The sequence below is a fragment of the Osmerus eperlanus genome, chromosome 16 (assembly GCF_963692335.1).
Source record: "Osmerus eperlanus chromosome 16, fOsmEpe2.1, whole genome shotgun sequence".
NCBI lineage: Eukaryota > Metazoa > Chordata > Actinopteri > Osmeriformes > Osmeridae > Osmerus > Osmerus eperlanus.
In genome coordinates this window covers 11,440,508-11,451,719 of record NC_085033.1, presented here as the reverse complement: position 1 = coordinate 11,451,719, position 11,212 = coordinate 11,440,508, and the positions used below count along the sequence as shown (strand labels likewise).

At 42.0% G+C, this 11,212-nt stretch overlaps 1 protein-coding gene across 1 annotated transcript; it reads right to left on the bottom strand.

The window, feature by feature from the left end:
• Positions 1-4,718: 4,718 nt before the first annotated feature.
• kiss1ra (KISS1 receptor a) lies at positions 4,719-10,544 on the bottom strand. Its single transcript, XM_062482155.1, has 5 exons — positions 10,008-10,544; positions 8,930-9,054; positions 7,443-7,578; positions 6,910-7,148; positions 4,719-6,701 (listed from the first exon to the last, which is right to left on the bottom strand). The coding sequence occupies exons 1-5, from the start codon at positions 10,255-10,257 to the stop codon at positions 6,312-6,314; spliced, it is 1,140 nt and encodes a 379-aa protein (XP_062338139.1). The 5' UTR covers positions 10,258-10,544; the 3' UTR covers positions 4,719-6,311.
• Positions 10,545-11,212: the final 668 nt, after the last annotated feature.

Genomic DNA, 11,212 nt, shown 5'->3' with positions numbered 1-11,212 from the left:
TACTGAATGACTAAATCAGTATGTTGCATGGTGATGAAGGATCAATTATCAAATTAAGTTTTGATCCCAGAAACATATTGCAAATGGAAATTATGTGGCATTTATATTAAAACAACGTCAAACTCTTGACAAATTTACAATAAGAACCTATGTTAGAAAAAATCTAATAACCTAATTTCACTCTCCAATCAGCTTCCCCTCTGGTGAACATGAGTTCATTGTTCAGGTTCATGAGTGTCCAAGCTCCTGGATATCCAGGACTTTGGAATAGATTTAGAAAATGTTTGAAAACAAAAAAAAATCTTGAGTGACTATACACATTTCCTGAAGTAGTACCTTGCCACTGCCAATGAGCTTTGGGGGGCATACTGCATTGAGTTGTATAACTGGCTGCAAACCTCTGAGTTTATTTAGCTCATTTCCAATACCTGAGATGTTTTACTAGCTATGCGAATACCTGAACCGGTCCATTGCAACCAATACAGTAACACAATATTGTTTGACCATATAAGATGTGAAACCGTCCCTCTGAGTTTGTTTATTGTTCCCAGCTACATCATATTGAATGTGATCATGGAAGATCCTCACCACTACCCTGAAATCAGAGCAGAGATCTTTTTCAGGCCGTAAATAAAAGACAAGTATTGAGTTGATGCAGTTTAAAGGGGGCAATTAGAATCCTCCCTACTGTATTAAACTCGGCCCGCTCCAGTTGTCTGTCTCCAACATGAAAGGACAAGCGAAGCGACTTGGAGGGAGTTCGTCATACTGTCAGAGAGAGGTGCCGATCTATTATATGATGTCTTCTTTTGTGCCCATCCTAGTGTGTCTGAATATGTGTGCGTGCGTGTGTGTGTGTGTAATCAGTACCCAGACGGGCGTGTTTGTGCTAGACTGAGTGGCTGCAATTTAAGTGTCTCTTGGCACAGGTATTAATAATACCTGCCTTCCTGATCCAGCTGGCTGAGTGGAGCCCTACTTGTCTGCCTGCCTCCCTTTCAGCCTGATAATCTTCCTACCTACCTGCATGCCTGCCGGCACCTGTCTGTAGGCCTGCCTGTCAGTTGGCCTTCCAGTTAGCTTGTCTGTGTGTACCTGCTTGCTGCAAACACACAGTAAGCTCCAGGAGCACCTGGGCCCTGTGCACGACAGGATATCTGACTGAGCTCTCAGAGGAAGTGTACTGAGGAGGGGCCCAGTTAGAGACCTAGTAGCTAGAGAGACAGATAAGAGAAGACAACACTTATTAATGTTTTAATTATTAAAACAATGGACTATTTATTATTGTTTCAGCAGCAGAGGTGCAAAAAAAAATAAGTAAAAAAAAAACAATAAAATTTAAATACAGTGAATAACAATAATCATAATTTATAATATAAATGAACAAGCATAGTACATGTTGTAATAATCCTAAAATACAAAATACAGAACCAGATGAGACCAGTAGAGTCCCAATAAAGAGCTTAGTCAGCTGTAGTTTCCATTCGACTTCACCATGATTGGGCAATTAGCCCCTGTGTCTGGCTGTTTGGGTTCACCACCATTAAAACAACAATAAATACAGAAATCACTGTCATGTCACCTCCCCATATTCTAGGTGGGGGTGGATGTATTTGTGTGTACTGTTACAACCATGGCAAATAGCGTATGTCTTAATTTCAGTTCAAATAAATAAAATAAATAAAAAATAAACATAGGCTACCACACCCATCTCTCTACTTTCCACCCCCATCAGCCTTACCTCATGTACATTGTTGTGTTTATGTGCACATGGGTGCATTTATTTTTAGACCCGGGCTCTGCCTGACTATTGGGTTTCACAGTCTGCAGTCCAGTTCCAGAGGATACCGCTCCCCCAGCCCACCCCCCAAATCACTGTGCCCCCCCCACCCCCCACATCACTGTGCCCCCCCCCCCCCACACCCCCACCCCCCATACACACAACCCATTATGACTCTGTTCTGAGGTTTCCTGACTGTTCCGACGTAGAGTGCAGGGGCACCCACAGCCCACCCCCGTAACTCCACCACCCGCTCCTCTAGAATGGGCTCTTTGTGCGACTGGTGGTGTCTTTCCTCTTTCCAGGGCTGACAATGTTTTTCCTTTCTGTTCCGTCAGTTCGCAGACGACCTGTTCGCGTCAATCCTTTCTGTCCATAATGTAGCCTGCTGGCCTGGATGTAACGAGTATGTGATTCAAGTGAGTCTCCAGAGTGGCTGTGGTATGGTAGGAGCACGATGCTTGGCCTGTCTGTTCCCTCCTGGGGCCCCTGCTGGATCTAATGTGGTGTCTGATCCAGAACAGGAGTGCTAGAATCCACACACCCTCAGACTGCTGTCTCTGCTCTCTATCTGTATCTATTTCTCTCTTTCTCTCTTTCTCGTCTCTCTCTTTCTCCCTCTCTCCGTCTTTACCCTCATTTTATTTGTGCATGCTCTCTCTCACATTCTCATCTTTATTTTTTTCCAGTTTCTTCTCTCTCTCTCTCTCTCTCTCTCTCTCTCTCTCTCTCTCTCTCTCTCTCTCTCTCTCTCTCTCTCTCTCTCTCTCTCTCTCTCTCTCTCTCTCTCTCTCTCTCTCTCTCTCTCTCTCTCTCTCTCTCTCTCTCTCTCTAGTCAGTCCCCCAACAGTCAGTCCCCCAACAGAAGCCAGGTCTCTTACACAAACACGCACACACACTCCCTAAAACTCAAATATAGTACAGTATTTTCCCTTCGTTTCAAAAGTTTTTGCCAAGACAAACTCCCATGGTGGATTAGGCTTCTCGGCGGGTCATTTCTCGTCTGTTTTTCTCCCTTTGATTTATGGTTGTCCAACTAAAGGCTCTGTCCCCAAGTTACTTTGGCTCTCTGCCTCCCTCCTCAGGAAACCTAAAGGAAGAAAACACAATGGATACATTTTCTCAAAGTTCACGGACAAAATGTTCCCCCTCTAATAAGGATATGGCACAGATCAGGGGCTGTATAAATCAATTGTATTCCTATAGTCAAATGGCATGCTGTAAACCGGTATTTTACATTTACATTACATTTAGTCATTTAGCAGACGCTCTTATCCAGAGCGCCTTACAGTAAGTACAGGGACATTCCCCCGAGGCAAGTAGGGTGAAGTGCCTTGCCCAAGGACACAGTGTCATTTTGCACAGCCAGGATTTGAACCGGCAACCTTCTGATTATTAGCCCGATTCCCTAACCGCTCAGCCACCTGACACCCCGTTTTAGTTTTTAGTCACATTTTAGTTGCAGTCTGTAGTGTTCTTTTCATAGGAAGTCATGCTGAAAATGCTAGATGTCAGCAGGTGAACTATCTGTCTATTAGAACCCCAACTCACAGGCCCAGGTGTATGTGCCGATGTATGTCCATGTGGACTAATGGACTGAATGATACAAAACAGGAAGTCAATTTCCTGGAGAGTTCCATGACCTGGTCTAAATCAGTCAGTATTGTTGTAAAGTAAAATAATGCTTTTATCTCAATTACCTAACCTAAAAGATTGGTCATAATGATGTTGACATTTGAGTAGAGTTAAGTTACCATCAATTGGCCTTCCAGAGACTCATTTCTAAAAACCTCCCTGTGAAGACCAAAATTGTCACAGCCCCAGGTATAATTTCTTTCTTATTTCATTCGCTATTTCTCCCTCTCTCTCTTTCTCTCTCTGTCTCTGTCTCTCTCTCGCTCTTTCTCTCTCTCATTCTTTCTCTCTTCTTTCCCTCTTTCCCCTTTTCTGTCTCTTTCTCTCACCTTTCCCACCTCTCAGTTCCTCTCTTTCATACTCTACGTATCTCATTCTCCCTTTTTCTGTCTCTGAGTCTGACTCCTTTCCTCTCAGCAGGAGCTTTGATCCAACCTGTCTGAAGTCTGAATCTGACATTTTTACATAGTGTTATTGAAAACTGACCTTTTACAATCCTTCCAATTTACACACATCACCCAGCCTTTTTTTGCACCTGGCCATGGCTGTCAAATTGACTGTCAGGGTGTCTGGATTTTTGTAAACCTCAATCGATTTTCCACCAGTGATTATTTGCTCCCAGTACTGGCTTTCGAATCTCAACAGCCATCCAGTTGAGAGTGAAAGGTCTTTAGTTGAGTGATGACCTGCCAGCAGCAGAAGTTTGGTAGCATGTTTCCCAACTGTCAATGACAAGAGGTTACAGAGGTGGACTAGGCTGTGTTGGAGAATGACAATGGGGTGGTGAGAATAGATAAATGTGAGGCTTGTTGGATAGTTATTGATGATGTAGTTGAACTCAAATCTCTAGGTTTGTGAACCTGACCATTGTCAAAAACGACATCAACGTACAGTCATTTCCAGTGTGCAGTTCACTTGTATTTCATACAGACTTTCTTGTTTCTTAGTTACAGTACTGTAATATGAAGCTGATCTGGGTGCATGCTGCCAGGTTGATTGTGGCTGATGTAAGCCCGGGAATAACAATGGGAATTTTATTCCATGGGGTGAACTTCATATTGCAGGCGCCTGCAGTTACCATGGTATTGACTGCTTCTACTTCCACAACCTGTACATTCCGTTTTGACAACAATACAGCCCACACAAATCCAATAACATCCTTGTTGCTTTCCATGACTTTATAAAGAACATACTATATATAATACGGTAGGGTAAAAAAAGATCCAACTGTCGTCCCCGAGAAAACCTTTCTTGGCCACATATGCTGTACAAGACGATGCATTAGGTGTAAAAAAAAAATATATATAAAATGACAAGGTGACTTGTGTCCAAGTTAGAAATACATTCATTTATTGTTATTAGCAACAACAACACAACCACAGACAAATGTGTTTATGAATACATTATTCTAATATACGCATTTTTTAACTACTGGATTCAGATTGTTTACTGTATATACTGGTGTCTGGTGTCTACATTTCCTGATCTCAAACTAAGACTGCAGCAGGAAGGAAAAAATAAAATGTTCTATTTATATATCTTTCCACAAGCTATCAGAGTTCAGTAAATAACCCCTAATCCCTATGCCTTACAGTGAGCCTCATGTGAACTGGTCTGTGATATGCAACAACTATACTTATATGCCGCTAGTTGCAAAATATGTTTGTATTTATATGCTATATTTTTAATATATTAACAAAATGTTGCTCATATGTGCACCCAGCCTGTACTGTTGAATGACAATAAAAACTGTCCATCTAGTACACAGGACAGAAAGGTCAACATACAATTTAAAACAGATAAGTGGTGTAAGAACAGACATGTTAACACCATCAAGCATCATCAGAATCCTCTGAAATGACTGTATTGAACTATGGAGTTACTGGCCACTGAGACAGATCTGACTACATCCAGGCTGTCTGGTCATAGCAAATATTCAAGAAAGGTAATTATATGTGATTCACAGTTGGCTATTTTAAATTAGGTGCTGGAAGGCAGGTCTTTCAGGATATTAATTTTCACAACCCATCAATGTACGATGTTCTAATTGACCTTCAATATTTGGTTAAATCCTTCTGTGGAATCAAAAAGACCTACTTTCTGTATCTCATCTTCAAACAAAGCTGAATGAAGAATGTGGTTTAATTAAATTCAGTTTCAACAGCACAGATTTTCCGATATGCAATTGAAATAAAGACAAAAGGCTGGCAACACGTGGGCGGTCACAGTTTGAATAACTTAATCCTACATGGGTTCTTTTATCAGGAAAAAGGAAGGGGACAGAGTCAGGTAAGGTAATGCCATAGGAATCTTGTTTCTTGCATTCCCATGAGGGTGTGGCTGGCCGCCTGACCTGACACCTGTGCTCTGTGTTGTATGTTGGGGAGGCGTGAAGGTGGAACATAATAAGTGAGTAAACACCGCCCATGCCTCATTACCCACTTCGCTGCTACTGCAGGTTCTTACACATCTGTCTGTCTCCAACTGCCCTGGCATCTGAGTCTGCATGTGACAGCATTTCTACAGTCATCCATCTCTCCATTCAGGAAGCATGCGTCAATCTGTTTGTTTTTTCATTGGGTAACAAATTGCTTTAATAATCAAGAAGAGCTTGTTATTTCATATTTGAGTTCTTACAAGGTCATATAGATTGTCAATCAAATCATTCTGTAACTGCATAATCTGTGATTCCAAGTATTTCAATTATTACATTCAATTATCTCAAATGGTCCCACGTTTAATAGTGAATATGTTGTCAATTAATGGTCTGTTTCATGAAGAACAGCCAACACACAGTAAATGATGCTCTCTATCATAGTTCCTGTAGTTTATTCCTGTAGTCATTCATGTCGTTTTTACTTCCTGTAGTTATTCATGTTGTTTTTACTTCCTGTAGTCATTTCCCATCACTGTTGTTGTTGTTGACGTTGCCTTCCTCCGCGGCCACAAACTTGATCTCGGCGTTGGCAGTTCGCGATGTCACGCTGCTGTCCCTCACCTTGTGCTTGAAGAGGAAAGGGAAGGTCTTCCTGAAGGACTTCCTGAAGCTGCCGCCCATGAAGCCGTAAACGAAAGGGTTGACAGAGGAGTTGGCGTAAGACATGCAGTTGGCCCATGTCTTGATCTTGTAGGTGGCGTAGTTGGGCTGGTAGTCAGGGTAGAAAGACTGGAAAAGCACAAAGAGCTGGATGGGACCCCAGCAGACGGTGAAGAGGAGGACGATGACCACCACCATCTTGGAGATTTTGCTTCTTATGGAGATGGTCCTCTCTGACAGCAGGTTGACCTGTGGCATAGGGAGAGTCATTCAGATTACGTTGATTTAATCTATCTTTCAGTCGACCATCTTCTATCAGAACTGTTAGGTGTGACAATGATCTTAAGTTTACTACCTAGAACATCCACCAAGGACAACGCCCAAGGACACCATTGTGCATTCATTATGGACATGCACTGGTGCTGGCAATGTTGTTTTGTGTTCACAAAGCCCTGACCTGGTAGTTGTTGTCAACCGGCTCAACAGCAGGCTGCCCCACCCTCTTCAGCATCAGAGTGTAACAGAGGGAGATGGTGAGGATAGGTAGGAGGTAGGCAGCTATGAACTGGTAGAGAATGAAGGCCCTCTCGTGGGCCTTAGAGGGAAAGCGTTCCATGCAGTAATGCCTGGGACCGTACCAGTATCCCTCTTCGATCCTCTGGTACAGGAAAATAGGGATGGAGAGGAGGAAGGAACCTGGAGGAGGAAGGAAAGAGATATGACAGGATAGGACTAGAGACATCGAGCTCTGTAATGGATGAGATTTTGTGATGACATTTCATTTTTAAGGGGGTCAGTAAAGATTATGTATAGTAGGTAATTATCATAAAGAAGCTATCCATAGGATACCTAAAAATAAAGTGTGCTAAAGTTTACATTCGCCTTCTCAATGTGCTCAGCAAAAGTGTCTACATGCAATTTATGGTTGGTTTACTTCTATTGTAGAGAACAGTCAGATTCGACTGCCCACCCTCTGGCTGTGTTACTCACCGATCCAAATGCAGATGCTGACTATCATGGCAACCCGAGGCGTGCGGTGGCGGAGAGATTTTAAGGGGTAGACGGTGACATAGCAACGGTCACCGCTCATAGCTGTCAGTGTGATACAGGTGGCCTGGACCGTCACCTACAAAACAACCAGCAATTGATAACTATCACCCTAGAGAAACTGGATTGGCCTTACATTTGAACATGTCAATTATGTAAAGAAGCTTGTCACACTTAATCCAACCGCAAAAATGAGTACTATAATGAATTTCAATTCATTAATAGCACCAGTGCTCTTGTGTTGGAGTGGAAAAAGTGTGGATGCATTGCCAGAGCCCTCAACCCTCTCTAAACAGAGAGTGGAGAGGAGCGCAATCTGCTTTGCAGCACTAATTAAGTGGACTGTAATGCATAATTATTTGGAATCTGTCCAGTTTGAATATTCAAGATGTGAGACATGAAAGAGTTTCTGTAGTTTGATGCATGCTGAGCAAGAAATTGAACTGGAATCTGTGACAAAAAGTGACGGAAAATGTATTTTCTGTGGCTACTACAAGGGATTGGATGACTAAGATACTGTATTACTGCTTCCCTAAACTTGTTGATTCATTTTATCGACAAGGTAACTCAATTTCCACAGGCACAGTCGAATGAACCCCACTTGAGGTGGGTAAATTGACCTTGCTGATGATATACACCTGCATGAGTGGGAATTAGACACATTTCAAACCAATCCACTTTGGGTGGATATCAATTGTGAAGTGGAGTCATTGGTCCTCCGGAGAAGAGACAGGGAAAGAAAGACATTTTTAAATAATTGAGATCTGATTGAAAATTCTGATCCCACTCTGACTACGGAGACCATTCTATATGTTAGATTGGAGCTTGTAACCAAGCCATCCTAGCCATCGTCACAGCATCGTCACGGCACAGTCAAATTGTTGGGAGCCTCATGGTCTTTTTTAGTTTAAATGTTTTTAATCTCTCCTAGACTTTAGATAATTACATACATATTTGAGTTCTACAAGACAGGTTACAATTACAATACAACATGAATCGCAACCTAATGTAGCCTGTACCTCTACTACCAAGCAGAAAGGCCCTCCCAACCTACTGCACTTGAGCTAAGCCTTTTATTTCAAACCCCAGCTCATCTTCCATTAAGCTGAGGATGCACAACGAATATACATGTGCTGAATACAAATAAAAACCCCATTACATTCACTACCTATGAAAAATCAGTGAGATCAGTCACCAAAACTAAAATGGATTCTCAGGAAAACAAAACAAAAAACACATGCAATAGGTAACAGGCAATAGTCACGCAAGTGAGAAATCTATCACCTGAGTGACATTGCAGCGAGATAATCACATATTATCCGAATAAAATACAAATCTAATCTCCTCTGAAACAGGTACCCAGGGGGCACTCGGCAGTCTAAATTGGGGCAACCATATCTTGTCACTTTAGCGTTTGCTTTCTGTGTTACCTGTTGAAGGAAGGCAACAAATTTGCACATGAATTCCCCAAAGATCCATCCAGGCAGAGGGTAGAGTGTGGCAGTGAAGGGAACACAGCATACCAAGAAGATGATGTCAGTGGCTGCCAGGTTCGCTGGGAGAGGAGGGAGGACGGTCAAAAAGGTTACATTCTGTGATGGGATGACATTACGTGGTTTTTGAGACCAGAATAATCAAGTATATTATAATCCTGTGTCATGTGTCCAAGTACTGTCAAGTAGAGTTGAATTCAAAGTACGAATGTTAGATTCATATCTTTTTTTTAATTGTTTGTAATCAACAATATCAATATTCTGATCAAATTCTGATCTGCCACAGGATAACTCATGTCTCGTGTTCTTTCAGAACTCACTTGAAACTATGAACATTACATTTGAAGATTAAAGATTGCAGCAGATTCAATCTGCTGTAGTACAGAGGCTGGATCTGGTAATTTATAATGTAATGCAAAAGCCTATGGTTATATTCATCTATATACAGTGATTAGTCAGAAGTGGAAAAATATTGCGCACATGGACATGCACAGCTCCCAGGTGGCGTTGGAAATAACAATATGTGGAATATTAACCAGGCTCCCTTATAACAGCCTCCAGATAAAATATTCATTCCACGTATGGAAACATGCAAGCCCATCTCAACAACAACTCACACACACAAAAAACACACAAACAAACTCACGTACATACACACATGCACACACCCACGTACACACAACGGACATGCATCGATGTTGTGTGTCACAACTTCACAACTGTATTTCAAATGCAAATGTCAACCAATATGAATTTACTTTGTGGGAGTATGAGACCTGGATACAGAACCTGGTATCAAATGATTAATTTTCATAAGTTTCAGTTTCACAGTTTCAAATGGCCACAATATTTGTTCAAAATATTTCAACATGTCCAACATATAGCGTACATTGCATTTTCCTCTGTTATTTTTTTATTTGAAAATACAAGTAATTATTGAACGTGAAATCAAAGTTGTGCGAATGGACCCGCTCAGCCAACGTTGCAGCTATAGCTGGATCTTCTGCCTGCTCACCTATATAAAAGTTGGTGGCGGTCCTCATCTGCCTGTGTTTTGAGATGACATGGATGACCAAGGAGTTTCCTACCAGACCCACAAGCATGATGAGCGAGAAGAAGAGAGGGACAAGCCAAGCGTCCGTTAGGAACGGATGTTCCTCCCCTTCCTCGTCCTCCGCTGCTGCTGAATCCTTTCGAGAGCTGTTGAACTCCGAGGAGTTTCTCAGCCACAGCTCCGTAGAATTCCATTCATGGGATGCGAACATAGCGGAGCGTGCGGTTCCTCAAAGCTTTCAGGAGAGAATGATACAACCGAGTTTCCTTACGTTTAAACAAACTGGTGCGTAAAGCAATAGTGTGTATTCAAGATTATAGAGGTAATGGATCAGTAAAAACGGTCTCTTTAATTAGATCCTGTTCTCCTGTAGTTCTTCGTCAAGCTTGATGACCTTTAATTCCTCTGCTTAACCTTTATATATTGTCGAAGTTCAACCCCTTTCCTTTTGGGAGCAGTGATGTGTACCTATACCTATAGCTAGTTTTTGAAGGACTTTCTAAACGTGCTCTCTCCAACGGCCAGATTGCGCTGGCTTTATAACGAGCCACAGGCACACGTGGGTTTCTGCTTGCCGGATTCTGGCATAAATAGCTGATATCAGGTCTCCATAGCAACATGGGGAGCTATATAGCTCCCCATCTCGAGTTTTCAGTCTACGCCACACACGCACAAATATTTTTTTCACTTTGTTCAAAATGTGTAACATATTGTGGTGCTGTTTATCTGCTATTTTGCTAAGACTTATAGTAGGCCTACATTTTATACTGATGTTTTTGAGTATGCCACTCCATTTAAACACTGTCATACTCAGCTATCAGGCAATTTACTGTGGTGACAATAATAATGTTGTGAAGTGGACTTTAAACGCAAGCAGTTCTAGGGTGATAGTAGGAGTAAATTGTGATACTTGAGACAAATATAGAAAACAACATGCTTCTCAAAAGTAGGCTATACATAACTTATAGCCTACATTTAATCCACTGTATACTGCTGGACGCAGTATATTTTATGTCCATTTACACCCAGTACAAGAGGATGCTCACCTCCATTGACATGCAGGGGAGTCAGGCACGCCACTGCTCATCAGTTCTGCTTCGAAGGTCATCCCAAGCTAAAAACGCACACATTTGTATTCTTATATCATTGCACGGAGCCTCTGGTAT